We start from the raw sequence: 20,596 nt of genomic DNA on the forward strand, positions 1-20,596 counted from the left end.
ACGTGAACAGGTCATTGGCAGATGAAACTTTAAACTTAAGTTACAAAGCACAAGACGTACAAAAGAAAAATAAGCTTCATGTGATCATGTTCAAACAGTCATGGGTGAAGCTGAACAAGCCTTGTGAATATTTTCAATCAATGAGGAGCAACAATCAATAAAATGGTATATTGAGATATTTAGACAATGCAACACATAGGCTAGATGTGACTAAATTTTATAATATTCTAGTCAGATACCATAATTTAATTCTATACCAGCTCTGGAGAGTTGCAAGAAACATACAGCTTTAGGAGGCAGAATAGAAGGGGATCAAGATATGTAGATACAGTAGGGATGCCAGAAACATAACATAATCTCTTGCAGCTCTCTCAATTCAGAAATCTAAATTTACCTCTTGATGTAGGCAAACTGCAGGTGTAACTCTATTCCTTAAGGAACTTGCAAGGGGGAAAAAACAGTAAATTATTCAACAGTTAATCTAATTTCTATTGTGGATAAATTATGATATATAATTGAGAACAAAACACTTGAGGAGAAATACAAGCTGCTTAATATTAGCCAAAGAATTTTTAATAAGGTGGACACTTCTAACAGATGAATTTACTGTACAAGTAGGTAAAATAATTGAGGATAATATCTTTTGGAAGTAGTATGCAGAGCCTTTTAAGGGTTACTTATTGAAGTTGTTCTGAAGTAGCTGTTACCCTTAAAATTTTAAAAGTATTATTAAAAGATGAGTTTCAATGCAGGCAACGCACCATCATCTGTCGTGGACCAGGTATAATGAGGAACTAAACAATTAGCATTGCACTTCCCAAGAATATTGTTTGTTTGATTGCTTTGTGCTAAAGAAAATAATAGCATAGATGTTACAAACATTTTCTGTTCTAAGTGCAGATGACCCTCAAAATGAGAGAAAACTATAAGAGAAGATGACAAAAGATTTCGTCACATGATTAAAAGTATAGGTTCTATTTTCAAAGTAATTAGATCTGAGTTTGAAAGAGCTTTGTTCCCCAAAGATATAAAATGCTATGAAGCCAAGACCAGATGGACAGATTTATGATACAGATTAACCAAATTAGTCATAAAGCAACGTTGACAACTCTGGCCATGAATCTACAACTGATCATCCTATTGTTTCCTAGACAGTTAGCAACCTCATTTCAGACCTTTCCTCCCAAGCTTTAGCCTTAAGTTCCGCAAATGCAACTTTTACTTCCTTTTTAAGATCTACAAAGAGAATTGTGCTGGTAGCCCCAAAGTGTCAGTTTGTTCTTTTCCCACAAAATTTCTTCCTTCCCCCTTTCTCCAGTCCCTTCACATTTATATCCACAACACAGCTGATTATTTCCATTTTCCTGGTCCCTATTGTGCCAAATCTGGGTTCCACATTTTTCCCTTGAACTCTAAACTCGACAATTCCTTTCATCCTACAGATGTTGCTCGAACCACTGAGTTTCTCCAGCAGATTATTGATAGCTCAATCAGCTTGGTGTCAATTTCCTCGTTGCGCTCACATTCATCTGCTCCGTTTCCGACTAACTATCCTTCCGAATTCACCTCAGGGTTCGGTAGGCGAAGACCTTCCATGAAGCAACCCAGACACCTCAACAACATCTGCTTGTATCCAATTTCCTTGCTGACCCCTGGAGTTCTAACAACCGCGCCACCGTGGGATTTGTCTTGCCGGAGACTAACGGCGTGACGAAGTTGAAGCTACAAACTGACAGACAAACAATTAGCCGCCAACATGCATTCCTTCTGTCTCTTTCCAGCCGGCGTTCGCGCGGTCTTAGCACGTCACCCAGTCGCTGCATTTCTGACGTAACCCGAGCCCTGGCCAACGAGGGGCTCTGATGTAACGGGGTGGTGCAGTGTTACTGTTTGGGACGGTGTCTGCCGGTTGATCAGGTAGTTCCTTCTCTCCCTCCTTCCTTTCCCCAACTTCTGTTTCCCTGCCTCCTGGGTTATATGTTCACTTACGAACCGCTGCAAGCTGGAGAGCAAGCACGCGCAGCTCGATGTGCAGTATAAAGCGGCGACCCCGCAGAAGAAAATGAAGAAACGGAAGGAGCTCAATGCGCTCATCGGTCTCACCGGCGACGGCAAGAAAAAGAAGTCGAAGAAAAGCTCCGGGCACCAACTGCTGCTGAGGACCGAGCCCACGGCCTCGGAATCAGAATCATCCTCCGATTTCGATGAGTTCGCTGAACCGGTCTCTGGCTCCTTCGCAAAGTAAGAATGGGCGCTTTAAGGCCCTTTAACTCAAACTGCGTTTGAGATGTTTGAGGGTTTGGGAACGAAACGGCGTCGTGTGGTTCTCTGGCATGTAGCTGAAGCAGTGTATTAAAATACGACTTGCCACGATGACCCAGTTACTTGACTTTGGCAAATTTTGCAAATTTTCAGCTATGAAGCAGTGACCGCAAGAAATTCTGCCGATGTTGGAACTCTTGAGCAGCACACACAAAATGCTGAAGTTGTCAGGCATCTATGGAGGGGAATGAACAGTCGGGCCGAGACCCTGACCTCCTGAGTTCCTCTGGCATTTTATGTGTGTTGTTACGAGAGTACTGCTTTAACCTCTTCCCCCCCTCCAAAAAAAAACTGTCTCGTCAATATCTTTAACCAAAGCCTGCGGGATGCATTCTGTCCCGCACCATGTCCTTTTATTCCTTCATTGTAGACTTGCATTGACTACACAGTACCTCAATTCCAAAATATCCATTTCAAAGTTCTCCGTGGCCATGACCACGGAGTCATGAGTTTCAATATTTTGTTGTGATTTGCTTGTAACTGGAGAGCATGTTCAAATTGATCACCGAAAACAGATGGGAGGAAAAAAGTGTGAATCCAGAATTGATAATAAATTCTACTATACTATGAAGGGAAAATTGGAGGAAATGTTCTTAGTGGCTACCTGTTCTAGGTGTGGGGTAGATGTAATGGGATGAATTATTGCATTTTAGCACAAAATCGGATGTCACCCTTGTATAGATTGTATCCTTGTACAGTGTTTGTCATTTCCGCAGGCCCTTAGAATGCAGAAGTATGCACAATTTTAAGCATCAATCTATAGAATGAACTTTAACTGGATTTTTTTTATCACTTAAGTAATATTTTTTAAATGTTAGGTGTATATATTTTTTATTTTTATTGCTTATAAAATTAATAGCAATAGAATTGTGGAATTAACTTACTCAAGTTTATTCAGATATATAAACTAAATGGATCAAAACTTCAGTTATTTTGTTTAAAGTTTTCAGATTATCCATATGCATTTCAATCTTTGCCTTTTGTTCTTTTGCAGGGGAGGCTATGTGAAATGCTGCAAGATTTGTTATCCACTGTGTGCATTTGTTATGCTCGCTGCTTGTGTAGTAGCTTGTGTTGGTTTGGTCTGGATGCAGGTTGCTCTCAAAGAAGATTTGGATGCACTGAAAGAAAAGTTTAGAACATGTAAGTAGAATTGAAATGTGCATGTACAATCAGTCATAAAGAACTTTTTGTTTACTGTGTAGTTTGGGATATCTTGCCCACAGGCCAACTAGGTCATATTGGATCTGGTATTGGTCAGGTGATAGTCTTCTTGATGGCATTTTGGAGATAATGAACTCCAAAACTCCCTGACCTATTACATAGCTATGGACAAGGCTAGGAGCAGACAATAAGAGAAAGTATTTACCTGGGGGAGGGATAATTACAGTGGAAGGAACTTGAGAACATAAGTAGGGAAAACCTGATCTCAGGGAAATGCACAGCAGAAATGTGGAGATTGTTTAGGGACCACTTGCATGGGGTTTTGTACAAGTTTGACCCACTGAGACAGTGAAAGAATGACAGGGTAAAGAACCCATGGTTAATAAGAGAGGTGGAATATCTAATTAAAAGGAAGAATGAAACATACTTATGGTTTAGGAAGCATAAATCAAGCAGGGCGCTAGAGGATTATAAGGTAGCCAGGAAGGCATTTAAGTAGGGACAGGAGAGCTAGAAGGGCCAGTGAAAAGGCCTAACTTGTAGGATTAAGGAAAACCCCAAGGCATTCCACACAGAGAACAAGGGGATGACAAGAGTGATGGTAGGTCAGCTTGTGGATTAAGGGGGAAATGTACCCAGAGTGGAGGAGGTAGGGGAAATTCTTAATAAATACTTTGCTTCATTGTTCATCGGGAAGAGGGACTTTTTTACATATTTGAGGTCAGTGTGGAACAGGCTAGTGAGCTGGAAGAGGTAGTGTTGGAACTTCCGAAAAACATGATGGGTAAGTCCATGGGTCAGGTTGGGACGTACCGCAGGTTTCTTTGGGAAATGAGAGAAAAGAGCTTTGAGATATTGGCGTGATGGTGATTGTGTCCTCCTTGGCCACAGGAGTAGTATTGGAGGATGACAAATGTTCTGTTGTTCAGGAAAGGTAATAGGGATAATCGTGGGGACAGTACACCATTGAGACTTGTGTCAGTGGTGGGCTGACTGTTGGAGAGAATTCTTAGGGGCATAATTTAAAAGCACTGAGAAACATAGGATTATTCAGCATGGCTTTGTGAGGGGCAGGTAGTACCTCATGAACCTAATTGACTTTCTCAAGTGACAAAACAAAGTTTCAAAGGTAGAGTAGTAGATGTATAGATTTTAGTAATGCATTTGACAAGGCTTCCCATTTTAGGCTCATCCGGAAAGTCATGAGGCCTGTGATCCATGGAAACATGGCTTCATGGATTTGAAATTGGATTGCCCACAGAAAGGAGGATAGTAGTAGATGGAGCAACTCAGCTTGGTGTTCCACGGGGATCTCTGCTGGGAACCCTGCTGTTTGTGATTTTTATAGATGATTGGCTGAGGGAGTAGAGGGCCGCTTTAGTAATTTTACAGGTGATATGAAGGTTCCAGGTGTTGTGGATAGTGTAGAAAGTTGCTGTGTGCTACGAAAGGATTCGGACAGGGTGCAGAGTTGGCAGAGAAATGGAGTTCAATTCAGAAAGTGAAATGATAGACATACTTTGAACTTAAAAGCAGAGTACAAGGTTAATTACAGAATTCTTGGCAGTGTGGAGAACAGAGTCGGGTCTAAGTTCATAGATCCCTCAAAGCTGCCACGCAAGTCACTTAGGGTGGCTAAGAAGGCATATGGTGTGTTGGAATTGATTAGTTGGAAAATTATGTTCAAGAGCTGCGAGGTCATATTGCAGTTCAATAAGACTGATTAGAGACCATGGAATATGGTGTTCAATTTTGGTTTCTTCATTGTAGAAATGATGTGGAAGCTTTAAAGATGGTGCAGAGGTACTTCCATCCCATAAGTAGTGATTTATTTCATTCAGACTTCCAGACTTCATTCTGAAGTGTTGTGGGGTAGTACCTAAGTTGCAGCAGTACTAAGAATTTGAGCTAGAATGAGAAAAAGGCTAACAGCTTCATATTGTTGCATGCTTCCCTAGAGATGTAGTGTATAGCCCAAGGCTATTCCTATTCAAAGTAAATTTATTATCAAAGTATGTATATATTACCATATACTACCTTGAGATTCAGTTTTCTTGTAGACATTTACAAGAAAAATGAGACTGGAGGTCATAAAATCAGCTCACCTTTGTGGTGAGTGAAGTTATCCTCTCCTGTTCAGGAGCCTATTGTTATAGGGTAATAACTATCGCTGCACCTGCTGTTGTGGATCCCAATGCTTGTGTACCTCCTGCCTGATGGTAGTAGCGAGAAGCAGGCATGGCCTGGTTGGTAGGAATCTTTAATGGTTGATGCTCCTTTCTTGTGGCAGCACTCCATGTAATGTACTGTATGTTGGGGAGGGCTTTGTCTGTGATGGACTAGGCTGCATTCACCACTTCCTGTAGCCTTTTTTGTTGTGCATTGGTGTTTCCATACCAGGCTGTAATAAATTTGCAGAAAATTCTAAAAAAGTGAAGATGTTGTCTTGCCTTCTTTGTGATGACACGATGTGCTTGTCCTGCGGTGGATCCTCTGATCTGTTAACATCAAGGAATTTGAAGCTATTGATCCTCTTCATCTTCATTCCCCAAATGAGGACTGGCTCATGAACCTCTGGATTCTTCCTCCTGTAGTTGATAATCAGCTGTTTGGTTTTGCTGATGTTCAGTGAGAGGTGGTTGTTGTGGTGCCACTCAACTGGATTTTTAATCTCTTCCTATGTGCAGATTCATCATCACCTTAGATTCTTGAACCAAAATGTCAACTGTTTACTCTTTTTTTTCATGGATGCTTCTTGGCTGCTGAGTTCCTGCTTAACTTTTATTTAAATATTTTGACTAGAATATTCATTTTAGATCAAGCTTTCTAATTGCAGGTTGTACTAGTAAATGGTTTTAAGTTTTAAGATAGCTACAGATAAGGATAAGTATGGACCTTGCAGGAGAGTATTAAATTGGAGCAGGGCAAATTATGAGTGTATTTGTCAGGAATTATAAACAAATGATTTGGGACAAGTCCACATCGGACATCTAGAGGGTGTTAAAGTACCACAGCACAGAGTACAGGACAGGTATGTTCCAGTCAGAAGGAAGGACAGGGATGGTAAAGTAAGAGAACCTTGGGTGTCGAGGGAGGTAATGCATTTAATCCAGAATTTAAAAAAAGGAAACGTGTGTAAAGCTTCAGAAACCAGAATCAAATGGAGCCCTTGAGGATTATAAAGTCAGAAAAGAACTGAAGGGAATTACGTGTCAGGAGGGTCATGTAATGATCTTTGTAAGTCGGATTATAGAGAATCCCAGGCCATTCTATGCATGTATCAAGAGGAAGTAATTAACTACAGAGAGGGTAGGATCACTCAAGGATAAAGTGGGGGGGTAGGGAATGTGTGCTTGGATGTGGGTGAGGTTCTTAATTATTTTATATCAATATTTACCAAGGCAAAGGAGGTGGCGGGTAGGGAGATCAGTGCCGAGCGTATTGATATGCTCGGGCATTTTGAGGTAAAGGAGGGAGATGGTTTTGGGTCCATTATAGAATATTAAGGTGGATAAGTTCCCAAGGCCTGATGGGATATACCTCTGGTTATTGAGAAGGCAAGAGAAGAGATTTCTGGGGCTTTGATAAATTATCTTCATGTCCTCTAGCCATAGATAAGGTCCCAGAAGACTGGCAAGTAGCTAATGTTGTTTCATTAGTCAAGAAGGGAACCAGCGATAATCCTGGGAACTAAACCCGTGAGTCTCATGTCTGTGGTTGGGAAGTTACTGGAGAGAATCTTGGGGATATGAGCATTTGAAGAACCATGCCCTAATTGGGGAGAGTCAGCATGGCTTTGTGTGGACCAAGTTATGTCTTACTAACTTGATTGAGTCTTACTGACAAGGTGACAAAAGTGATTGATAAACAACATCCACAGCTCTATCATTTTAGTAAGGCATTTGACAAGGTTCATCCAGAAAATTAAGATGCAAGAGATCAATATTGAATTAGCCGTTTGAATTTAGAGCTGGCTTGCTCAGTGAAGACAGGGTGCTGGTTGAAAGGACTTGTTCTAGCTGGAGATCTGTGATTAATGTTGTTTCACAGGGATCTGTACTGGGTCCTCTGCTGTCTGTGATGTATATAAATCATCTGGTTGAAAATATAGATAGGTGGATAAATTTGCAGATTATATTGAGATTGATGTTGTGGATAACTTAGACTGGCAAAGAATAAAACAGGATACGGATTGTTTGCAGATATGAGCAGATGTAGTTTGACCTGAACAAATGTGTAGTGTTGCACCTTGGCAGATCAAATGTAAAGAGAGAGTGCACTGTTAAGGGTAAGATCCTTAACAGTATTGATGAGCAGAGGGATCTTGTGGTCTACGTTCATAGCTCTCTGAAAGTGGCTGCACAGGTTGATAGGTTGCTTAAGAAATATGGCATGCTTGCCTTTATTAGTTGAGGCACTGAGTTCAAAAGGAAGAAAGTTATATTGCAGCTAAGCCACATCTGGAGTATTGCATATGGTTCTGGTCACCCCATTAGAGGAAGGATGTTGAGGCTTTGAGGAATGTGCAGGAGCAGTTTACCAGGATGCTGTCCGGATTAGTGGGCATGTGCAAGAGGTAGGACATAATTGGGTTCTTTACTGTAGAGTGATGGAGGGGCATTCTGAAAGAGGTTTATAAGATTATGAGAGGCATAGATGGAGTAGATAGTACCTACTTTTTAGTGTTGAAATATCTAATACTAGAGATAATGCATTTAAGGTTGCAGAGGGTAATTTCAGAGGAGATGTGAAGGGCAAGATTTTTACGCAACATGGTGATGGTTCCCTGGAACACGCTGCCTGGTGGGGGGAGGTATATTAGGGACTTTTAGGCACATGAATGTGAAGAAAATGGAAGGATATGAACATTATGCCGGCAAAAGGGACTAGTTTAGTTGGCCATTTGATTACTAATTTAATTGATTAGCACAACATTCTGGGCAGAAGAGTATACTCCTGTGCTGTACGGTTATGTGGTAGGAGGATTATACAGAGGGATGAATATGAAGATTTCCAGCTAGGTGGCATAGATTTGGAACTTGAAATGAGGTTGATGGTTGAGGTCCAAACCCTCTAGTACATTGGAAATTCAGAGTCTTGAATTAATGAGCTGCAGATACATTCAAATTATGTCAATGGCAGTTGGATGTTCCACATTCAGTTAATGAAATGAGTATGAAATAAAATACTGTAAAAAACCCATGTAGTTCTTCAGAGAAGTAAATCTGCCTTGTTACCCAAGTTTTAACAGTCAATGGAAATGGTGAACTTTTCACCTTCTCCAAGGAAGTACGATCATCTTAAAACTGAGCAGACCAGCATTGACCTAAATACTTAATTTAGAGAAGGCAGGCACACTAACCTGGGCGATCCTGCTGAACCACTTCATTGCCACTGGGAATGTGATAAGAATAGCTTGTGTTGTTCCACAGTTCAGACAAACAAGAGGCTAGGCTGGCAGTAGTGTAGAAATATCTGTTTCAGCAATTGTCCTTGGCACTCGTTGACGGGGTCTTCCAGTCCCGTTAGATTGACAAGTAAAAGGGTCAGTGTGCATGTTTGGCTGTCCATACACATTAGTTTTCACAATTGACACTGGATCTCAGTATTTTTTTGTTTTGTCATGCAAAAAAAAGGTAAAGTATCCTCCAGATTGCCATTTACTTCAAACTTACCAGCTAGAGTCAGTAATCTTGTATATTGAGCATCATGTGGTAGAAATACTGAAAGCATTAAGAGAAGGAATAGGTCTGTAGTTAGATTAGATCTAGCTACAGACCTCCATAAATCAGCTATTACAGCACCACATACTCGGGTTCAATTCTGCCGCTGTCTGCGAGGAGTATACCTGTACCCCTGTGACAGTATGGGCTTCCTCTGGGTACTCCAGCTTCCTTTTGTACTCCAAAGACAAGCAGGTTAATTGGTCACATGAGTGGAATTGGATGGCATGGGCTTGTTGGGCCACAAGGGCCTGTTACCATGTTGTATCTCTAAATAAAAGTGATAATATTTGACAATGGCGTTGTTTTACAAGAATTACCTATAGTGCTTTGCGGCTCCAGCAGCCAGGTTAAATCACCAAATTTTGTGATTGCGTGGGTTTCTCCAACATGCTCTGGTTTTCTCCCACAGCTTAAGGATATTTTCAGGGTCTCAGCCCAAAATGTCAACTGTACTTTTTTCCATAGATGCTGCCTGGCTTGTTGAGTTCCTCCAGCATTTTGTGTGTGTGTGTGTGTCTGTGTCTGTCTGTAGGTCAATTGGCTGATTTTAATAATCCAGGGAGCAGGTGGGTGCTAGAATCAAGTTGATTTGATTATCAAATGAAAAGGTTTAGGTTAGATGGAAATAACTAGGGGAATGAGATTTCTGAGAACCGCTATAGATGCAATGGTATGAATGGCCGCCTACTTTCTGGAATAACAAATGAGGTGAGCAAAAATGGCTAGGAAATTCATGATTAATAGCAGGATACTTAGAAGTATGGAGAATCAGTGGGAATCTATAGTGCAAGTTCACAAATCCTTTAAAGTAGTGGATGAACTCAGCAGGTCAGGCAACATCCGTTAAGATGAGCAGCCAATGTTTCGGGTCTCAGCCTGAAACATTGGCTGCTCATTTCAACAGATGCTGCCCGACCTGCTGAGTTCATCCAGCTTGTTTGTACGTGCTGATTTGACCACAGCATCTGCAGTGTACTTTGTGTTTACTTAAGAGTAGTGGGACAGTTAGATGGGTAGATAAGGCCTGTAGCATGCTAGCCTTTATTGGTTGAAGTACAGGACATAAGCATGGACATCATAGTATAAAAACATTAACTTTGACTTCCGTTTGTGTCATGTTTGTATGTGTACTGTTTTGGATCCCATATTACAAGAATACATTAGTATTGAAGGAGTTCAGAGGACATATGACGGTGCTATTGAGGTAGGAGAATTATTGTTATGAGGGGAAACTAGGCTGTGGTGTTTTTCTTTGAATGAGGGAAATGGAAGGAACATTTAATCACTGTTAAAGGAAAACTATTTCCTTGATATGCTAATCAAAGCGTAATTGTCCTAAACACGTGAGATTCTGCAGATGCTGGAAATCTGGAACAACACACACAAAATAGTGGAAGAGCTCAGCGAGTCAGGCGGCATCTATGGAGGGTAAATTGTCTATGTTTTGGGCCGTGACCCTTCAGGATTGTAAAGGAAAGAGACAGAAGCCAAATAAAGAAGGTGGGGGGGGGGGGGAAGGGAAGCAGGTAGGTGATAGGTGAGACCAAATGAGGGGAAATGTGTGTGGATGGGGCAAGGAGGGATGAAGTAAGAAACTGGGAGGGGGGAATAGGTGGAAATGGGTCAGGGAAGAAATGGAAAGAGGAGGGAACCAGTAAGTGTGATGGGCGGCTGAGGAGAAGACAAAGGGTGAGAGGGTAACCAGAATGATGAATGGAAAAAGAGAAGGATGGAGGAGGAGCAATACAGTAAGTTAGAGAAATTGTTATTCATGTCATCAAAGTAAATTTATTATCAAAGTACATACTTAGAACAGCACAAGAACAAGCCCCTTGGCACACAATGTTGTATCAAACCAAATAAATTAGTCATCAAATGGCCAACTAAACTAATTCTCCTGCCTTTTCTTCTCATAACCTTCCTAATCAAGAACCTGTCAATCTCTACTTTAATTATACTCAATAACTTGGCCTCCACAGCCGTCTGTGGCAATGAATTCCACAGATGCACCAACCTCTGGCTAAAGAGATTTTTCCCCATTTCTGCTCTCGAAGGACATCCTATTCTTCGACTGTGTCCTCTGGACCTAGACTCTCCTACCATTGGAAAACTCTCCTCTCCATGAGCTCCTGAGTTCCTCCAGCTGATTGATTGTGTGTTGCTGCATATCCCAGCGCTAGTATGTCTCCAGTGTCTGCAGCAGTGTTAAAATGTGATGAAAATTTGGCTCTCTGCATAGTGATAAGTTAAAGCAAGTGGGGAATGATGGATGGAAGCAGGTTAAACCATTCTAGGTATATGATAAGACAATATTAATTTTATTTGTCATATCTGCACCAAAACATTGAAACATATAGTGAAATGTATCCTTGCCAATAACAACCAACAGTCCAAATATGTATTTTGGAGGGGGGGGGGGTCTGCATGTGTCACCATGCTTTCTGCCATTGGAGAAAGTAATTGCACAAGACTTTCACCTATTTCTAGTCAGTCAGTAGATAGTAGAGCATTTGGAATCATAATTTGTCTTTTGAGCAGGGGCTTGGGTAACATGAGTGTAACTAATGAGTTCATTATTTTAAAATGTGGCAGGGTGATCTTGTTATAGCCATGTTAATGTCATGCCTTTTGTTAGGGAAATTATGTAATCAGAATTGGATTTATTATCATAGCCTTATGACATGAAATTTGTTATTTTGCAGCAACAGTACAGTATAAAGATATGAAATTACAATAAGTTACTTGTTAGTGTAAAAAAAAAGGAATAATGAGGTAGTGTTCATGGACAGACACAAATGAAATTATACCAATGATAGATTTTGTACATAAAGTCATGAAGAGCAGAGATAGGGTGAACGTACTTGGTCTTTTACCCAAGGTTGGAGTATCAACAACTAGAGGCCATAGATTTAAGGGGAAAGATTTGATAGTAGCTTGAGGATGGTGTGTATGTGGAGTGAACTGCCAGTGGAAGTAGTTATGATAGGTAGAATATCATCTTTGAAAGATAACTGGACAGATACTTGGATGGGTTAGACTTAGATTATGGACCAGACACTGGCAAATGGGACTAGTTTGGATGGACATGTCAGTTGGGCTCAAAGACCTGTTCTATACTCTGTGGCTCGGTAATACTGGTCGTTAGTAAAAGTAGTAAGTTGAAACCCATCTGAAGTTACAAAATTATTTTTGTTTTAAAGCTCTTGAAATTAGTATAAATTTTTTGAGTGTGAAAATAGTTACTGGCTTAATGATAATTTTTTTCCTTTAGGTTGGTGACAGCCATCATCATACAGCTTGTAGCATCTCTGGCAATTGGTCAAATGTTCAAGTTTCATTGTAGAGACTTGCATACAAAAACTAAGGCTTACATACAGCATAATAGTTTCAGAATGATGCTGTTTGAGGCTCCAGCTTCCATATAAGGCATTAAAATTTAAGGCTGTGCTCACCATCCTTAAATAAATTTGAATATATGCTATTCCTAGTCTTAGTCAAGATTTATCCCATATTTGACATTTGCCTAAACGGATTAGCTGTTTGTTGCGTTGTTTGTTTTTGGGAACTTGTGAATTGTACAAGCATATTTTATGGTCTGTTTAGAAATGTATTTCTTTATTCATCTGGTTCCTTAACTGAGGTTAAACTGTTGGTGTGAATACAGTGTCCAACTGGATAAGTATGAAATCTATTAATAAACATGTAGTATCTTGCCTCTGAGACAAACATCAGTCGAAGCCCCATTTTACTATAGTCTGAAGTTTCATTGAATTACAGTTGGATACCGCATTGCAGTACTTGGAGAGTATTGTACAGTTAGGGAAGCCCATCTTTAGGCGAAACATTGAAGGTTCAAAGGTCCAATTTAATGTCAGAGAAATGTATACAATATACATCCTGAAATGCTTTTGCAAACATCCATGAAAGCAGAGAAGTGCCCCAAAGAATGAATCACAGTTAAACGTGTGAACTCCAAAGTCCCGTGTGTAAGTGGCAGCGAGCAACAATCTCCCTTCCCCCCCAGTGAGGTCTTTTTCCCCCCGTTTGCACATATTTTAAAATATTGCCTGAGGAATTTAAAAAATCATAATTATGTGTGCTATATATGCTGTGTGCTGTGTATGACTGTTGGTATTGTGCATTGTACTTTAGTCCCAGAGGTACACTGTTTTCTTTGGCTTTACTTCTGTGTGTGGTTCAATGACAATTAAACATGATCTTGATGAAAGTTGTGGGATGTGATCTTGAAGTCATGGCCAGCTTTTTTCAGAATCTCAAAATACAATTAACCAGTCATTATCAGACTTGCTGGTGGGAGCTTGCCTTGTGTGAATTGTCCATTATCTTGCCAGATTACAATAAGCACACTATGAAAAGTACGTTATTGGTTTGCGGACACTTTAGTATATTCAGAATTTATGAAAAGCTTTTGTGATATTGGAGGGCGTACAGTTTTATGATCTAAGTGTTATGTAATGCCTTTGTTATTATAAAATATGATAGTTATTACTGGTCCTTGACCAGGGAGTTGAACAGATTCCATTGCTGGATACATTAAAAACATAGAAAACCTACAGCACAATACAGGCCCTTCAGCCCATAATGCTGTGTCGAACATGTACGTACTTTAGAAATTACATAGGGTTACCCATAGCCCTCTATTCTAGTAAGCTCCATGTACCTATCCAGGAGTCTCTTAAAAGACCCATCGTATCCACTTCCACCACCGTTGCTGGCAGTCCATTCCACGCACTCGCCACTCTCTGCGTTTTTAAAAAAAAACTTAGCTGTGATATCTCCTCTGTACCTACTTCCAAGCACCTTAAAACTGTGCCCTCACGTGTTAGCCATTTCAGTCTTAGGGAAAAGCCTCTGACTATTTGCATGATCAATGTCTCTCATCATCTTGTACACATTAAATCACTAAACAAGCTAATGGGGAGGTAAATATAGTGGAGCAGTTTGTAGTATGTAGGCAGTAACAAATAGAAAAGAATAATGAGGTAAAGATATTTTGGTTGCAGGGAATAAAAAAGGATTGTAGATTGATTGCTGAAAGAAAGCAGAGTAAAGCTGTGTTTTTATTAGTTGCTGAGAAAGGCGATTATTAGTTTAATATAGCTGTGCTAATTTTCACTACTTACAGTTGTTGAGCTGTGACACCGTTTTATATTTTTTGATTTGATCTGTTTGGAATATTATAAGGAAACCTCTTTGAAACTGTAATGATTCATTGCAGCAGTTGGTTGATCTATTTAGATACAAAATACAAAACTCAGTGCTTTACAAAAGTAACTGCACTTACTCTTGGCCTTCACAAGTGAAAGCACTGATCAAATATTGTATGTTGTATTCCATTGTCATAATTTGCAAGTTTCAAGTTTTGTCACATGTAATTGTAGCATATCTGAAATGCGTCATTTGCATTAACAACCAGTACACTGAGGGTGTTGCCACACATTCCAGTGACAATATAGCACGCACACAATGCTTGGCAGAACAACACAGAACGCAACAAGACAAATACAGCAAAAGCAACCCTGTTCCTCCTTTCTCACCCATGCATATACGTAGTCCTTTAAACCCAGGACAGGCCAGGACTCGGGTCTGCAAACCTCGGGGTTCAATCTCCTCATCGGACTTGCAGACTCAGCTCTGGCCAACAGGCCTTGACCTCCAGACTTCTGATTGACTCTTGGGCCTTAATCCTCAACATCGATCCCAGGAGACGCAAATCACTGAACACTAGGTCTTGAATTCCAGACTCACTGATCTTAGGACCCTGAACCCTGTGTCTCACTCTTTTCTTACTCATTTGTAAACCCAGAAGGGTCATTGGAATTCCTTACCTCTTTCTGCATGGAACTCTGACTCCAGAATCAGTCAACAACTCACTCACTTCTAGTCTGATGTCCCGAATCTGCATCTCTGGATTTCAAACGTAGAGCGAAGACTTAGACTCCAGCCTGACCTTTAATTCCTCCATGTTCTATTCCCTAAACCCTAACCTGACCCTAGTTTCCCTCTTTTGTCCCACAAAAGTTATATTAAGAAAATTAAAAAATAAGCAATTAGAAAAGCAAAATCATCACGGGATGGTGAATAATTAGAATCGCTGTGGTTAAGTTGCACATCTGCTGATAGTAGAAACACAAGTACAACTGCTCTTTTAAATAATTTTTCAACTGTTTTTGTTCCAGCTAAATAGCTCTGTTTACTGATTGCTGGCAGTAACTCACGACTTCAACACATGTCTCCAAATGTGATCTATGTGGTTGATTGATAAATTGTGAACCTAACTTCCTCTTTTCACTTTCTGCCCTAAGTAATTATAGGCACATTCACAATATGAATGCCATTGAACCCAATGTAAAGTGTCATGAGTGATTGCTGTATGTTTTCTTCATACAGGGTTTTGCATTCAGCTTTCTATTACCTTTATTATTCTGGAGTAACAAAGTTGTCAGAAGCATCATTTATGGGAATGTATTTGCCCCTATTAGCAAGTTGCCCTCTTTGTAATTCTGATTGAAGTAGGTTTGGTAATGTTCCGTTTTTTTCGGGTATTTGGATGTAAAGTTTGTACAATCAAAGCCTGCATTCAACTCGCTAGCTCTGATTTTCCATTTATTTCATAAATATATATTTCAGAGCATAGATGTGGAGCAAATCAGCTTTTCCATTGGATTTATGCTTTTCATTTGATCTTCCTTCAAATTTTAGTCTTAAGACTAAGACATGTTTTTGTCCTTGTAGTGGAATCTAGTCAAAAGGCCTCGTTTAGTGACATTCCAAAGCTAAATGAAGATCTTCTTGCAATCCAAAAGGATCTTACTAACCTAGATGCTGGGTGACAAAGGAATTAGCAAAATATGGACCAACATCACAGAACTAAATAAACAAGTAAGCAAATGCGCGGTGTTTGCATAATGGAGAACATAATGGCTCAAGAGAAAACAAATCATTTATTGTAAATTGGAATATGCCAAACAACACACACAAAATGCTGGTGGAACACAGCAGGCCAGGCAGCATCCATAGGAAGAAGCACTGTAGACATTTCGGGCCAAGACCCTTCATCAGGACTAACTGAAAGGAGAGATACTAAGAGATTTGAAAGTAGTGGGGGGAGGGGGAAATGCGAAATGTTAGGAGAAGACCGGATGGGACAAAGCCAAGAGCTGGAAAGGTGATTGGCGAAAGTGATAGAGAGCTGGAGAAGGGAGAGGATCATGGGACGGGAGGCCTCGGGAGAAAGAAAGGGGAGGGGGAAGCACCAGAGGGAGATGGAGAACAGGCAGGGTGATGGGCAGAGAGAGAGAAAAAAAAACAACTAAATATGTCAGGGATGGGGTAAGAAGGGGAGGAGGGGCATTAAGGAAAGTTAGAGAAGTCAATGTTCGTGCCATCAGGTTGGAGGCTACCCAGCCGGTATATAAGGTGTTGTTCCTCCTAGTTGTTTGTTTTTTCTCTCTCTCTCTCTCTCTCCCCCTCTCTCTCTCCCCTCCCCCTCCCCCCTCCCCCCCTCCCCCCCTCCCCCCCTCCCCCCCTCCCCCCTCTCCCCCCTCTCCCCCCTCTCCTCCCCCTCTCCCCCCTCTCCCCCCTCTCCCCCCTCTCCCCCCTCTCCCCCCCTCTCCCCCTCTCCCCCCTCTCCCCCCTCTCCCCCCTCTCCCCCCTCTCCCCCCTCTCCCCCCCTCTCCCCCCTCCCCATCACCCTGCCTGTTCTCCATCTCCCTCTGGTGCTTCCCCCCTCCCCTTTCTTTCTCCTGCCTCCCGTCCCATGATCCTTTCCCTTCTCCAGCTCTCTATCACTTTCGCCAATCACCTTTCCACCACTTAGCTTCATCCATCCGGTCTTCTCCTAACATTTCCCATTTCCCCCCTCCCCATACTACTTTCAAATCTCTTAGTATCTCTCCTTTCAGTTAGTCCTGACGAACGGTCTTGGCCCGAAATGTCAACAGTGCTTCTCCCTATAGATGGTGCCTGGCCTGCTGGTTCCACCAGCATTTTGTGTGTGTTGTTTAAATTTCCAGCATCTGCAGATTTCCTCGTGTTTGGAATATGCCAAATACAGTTGGAAGAAAAAGTTTGTGAACCCTTTGCAGTTACCTGATTTTCTACATTAATTACATAAAATGTGGTCTGATCTTCATCTATGTCACAATAATAGACAAACACAATCTGCCTAAACTACTTGTACTTTTCATGACTTTATTGAAAATATTTAATCATTTATTGTCTGGGTTGGAAAAAGTTTGTGAACCCCATATTTAATAACTGGTAGAACCTCCATCTGTAGCTGCTGATCAGACTTGCACAATGGTGTGGAGGAACTTTAGACCATTCATCCATGCAAAACTACTGCAATTCATCAGTATATCTGGGATACTTTGCATGAACAGACCTCTTCAGGTCATGCCGCAGCATTTCAATTGGGTTAAGGTCTGGATTCTGACTTGGCCATTCCAAAGCATGAATTTTCTGCTTTTTAAACAGCTCTGTTGCTGTTTTACTCTTGTGTTTTGGATCATTGTCTTGCATCATTCAGCTTTATTAAGCTTCAGGTGACAGACCACTACCCTGACATTCTTCTGGAAAATGTCTTAATACAATTTTAAATTAATTGTTCCCTCAATGATTGCAAGCTGTCCAGACCATGAGGCAGCAAAACAGCCCCAAACCATGATGCTCCTTCACCATGCTTCACAGTTGGTGTACAGTATGCTTTTTCCTCAAAACATACCGGTGTGCATTTCTGCCAAAAAGTTGAACTTTTGTCTCAATTGTCCACAGAACATTCTCCCAGAAGTGTTGTAGAATATCCAGGTGGTTGTTTGTAAACTTGAAACGTGCAGCAATAATTATTTTTTTTTTTAGAGAGCAGTGGTTTTTTCTGTAGTGTCCTCCCATGAACGCCATTCTTCTTTAGTGTTTTTCTTATAGTGGATACATGAACTGTTGAATGGTGAACACTCAGGTCTTTAGGAATGCACGTAGCCTTTTCCAGCTCCATGCATCTTTACAATTCTCCTTCTAAGGTCCTTTGAAAATTGTTTTGATTGAGGCATGGTGCACATAAATTGATCTTTCTTGAAAAGAGCAAACTGTCAGTAACCTGACTTGTGTGTAGGACACCTATACAACCCACACCTTCAGGCTCATTGATGGGAACACCTGACTCCAAATAACTTTTGCAGAAGGCATTACCCCAGAGATTCACACTTTTTTGAACCTGGACTATGAATGTTTAAGTGTACTCAGTATTAATGAGTAGTAGTGCAATTGTTTGTGATACTAGTTTAGGCAGATTGCGTTTGCCTATTATTGTGACTTAGATGAAAATCAGACCACATTTTAGGAATAATTAATACAGAAAAGCAGGTAATTGCAAAGGATTCACAAATTTTTTCTTGCAGCTGTAAATATTCATTTACTTGAGTATTGGTCAGAAAGATGGCAATGAAGACTGTATATAACCAATTGAAATTTGAAAGCTCAGGAGGGCTCAGAAGATAGCAAGAAGCAAAAGAAATGATGAGAGCAAAAGGCTTTAAAAATATCTGGAGAACACCATCCCTAGTTAGTGATATTTTGCATATGGGCAGATCAGCAGGAAATGAATATTCAATTGGACAATTTCTGACACTTATTTTTTCTAGATCACTCTATCGTCATTTCAGGTGACATACTAACCGCTGACATTTATGTTAAACCAACTGACACTCACACCTACCTTGATTAAACTGCCTCCCACTCAACTTCTTATAAAAATGCCATCCCTTTCTCCCAGCTTCTAAGCTGTCTATGCTGCTTCTGTTTTTAAATTGAGGCTTTCCATTCCAGGATGTCTGCAAAATCCTTTTTCAGGAAATATAGCTTTAACTCTTAGGGTTAATGGACTTGTAATTTGCATTCCTCCATCTCCCATACTTCTGCTCTCACCCCACTTCCACCCAGACAGAACAGAGTCCCTTTGGTCCTGGTCTTTCACCCTACCAGATCTCGAATCCAGCACTTCGTCCTTTGTCATTTCTCTAATAAGATCCCACCATAAATCACATTTTCTCCTGCCCACCATTTTCTGCTTTCTTCAGGGACCTCACTCACCATAACCCTGTTTACTACATCTCCACCTATTTATCCCTGCTTGTCCTCTACAGCACTTTTTCTTACACCTCATCCCTGATCACCATCCAGGGACCCAGATAGCCCTTTCCACTGAAGAAGAGATTCATGTGCACTACCTCCAACCTTGTATACTGCATTCAGTGCTCCAAATCTGGCCTCCTTTACAATGCAAGAAAAGCGTAGACCCCATTTGAGAGAACATTTCCCATTTCTACACCTACCTGTCCTTTACACCATTTGACAGAACATTTCCCATTTCCACACCTACCTGTCTGTCCTCTACATTTTCACTGCCAAAGTGAGACCAAATATAAACAAGAAGACATTGTCTCTTATTCTGGCTCCGGTCTGCGAACCAATGGTCTAAACATGGGATTTTTCAGTTTCAGGGAACCTGTGCTCTGTTCTCTCTCCTTCTGATCTACCTGGTTCCATCTGCCTATTACCTACACACACATTGAGTCTCCTCCAACTGGTTCCAAATGCCTATCATTCCTTCCTCATCAGATACCAGCACTGTAATCTCTTGTGTCTCTACTTTTCACCTTCCAGTCTCTCTCTCTAGCTCCACTTCTCCTCACCCTACCTGGCTCCATCATCCCTCTTACCCCTCTTATCTCTCTTCTGTGCTGTCGATCCTGTTACAGTGACTCGATATGAGCTGTGACCATTTTCATAGATGCTACCTGAGGGTAGGTGGAGCAGGTGACTTAGGAAATGATAGGAGTACTGTGGAAATGTTTAGAGTCATGGAACATTACAGCACAGAAGCTGGCCCTTTGGCTTTTCTAGTCCATGCCAAACCGTTAATCTGCCTACACCCACCGACCTGCACCTGGGCCATAACCTTTCATATCCCTCCCATCCACATACCTCTCCAAATATATTTTGAATGTTGAAATCAGCCCGCATCCACCACTTCTGCTGGCAGTACACTCCACACTCTCACCACCCTCTGAATGAAGGGAGTTCCCCCACATGTTCATCTTAAGCATTTCACCTTTCACCCTTGATCCATAATCTCTAGTTGTAATCTCATTCAACCTCAGTAGAAAAAGCCTGCTTGCATTCCCCCTCTCAATTTTGTATACCTCTATCAAATCTCCCCTCAATAAAGTCCAAACCTATTCAACCTTTCGCAAGTCCTCAACTTCTGGCAACATCCTTGTAAATTTTCTCTATATTCTTTTAATCTTATTTACATCTTTCCTGTAGGTAGGTGACCAAAACTGGACAGACACAGTCTTCCAAAT

At 41.0% G+C, this 20,596-nt stretch overlaps 1 protein-coding gene across 1 annotated transcript in view; it reads left to right on the forward strand.

The window, feature by feature from the left end:
- Nucleotides 1-1,844: 1,844 nt before the first annotated feature.
- The window catches only part of efcab14 (EF-hand calcium binding domain 14), a 52,790-nt gene continuing 34,038 nt past the window's right edge, over nt 1,845-20,596 (forward strand). Inside the window, 4 exon segments of the mRNA XM_059984341.1 lie at nt 1,845-2,241; nt 3,317-3,465; nt 15,969-16,060; nt 16,062-16,115. Coding sequence (XP_059840324.1) covers nt 2,063-2,241; nt 3,317-3,465; nt 15,969-16,060; nt 16,062-16,115 — 474 coding nt within the window. The 5' untranslated portion in view covers nt 1,845-2,062.

The sequence above is a fragment of the Hypanus sabinus genome, chromosome 11 (genome assembly GCF_030144855.1).
Source record: "Hypanus sabinus isolate sHypSab1 chromosome 11, sHypSab1.hap1, whole genome shotgun sequence".
Lineage (NCBI taxonomy): Eukaryota > Metazoa > Chordata > Chondrichthyes > Myliobatiformes > Dasyatidae > Hypanus > Hypanus sabinus.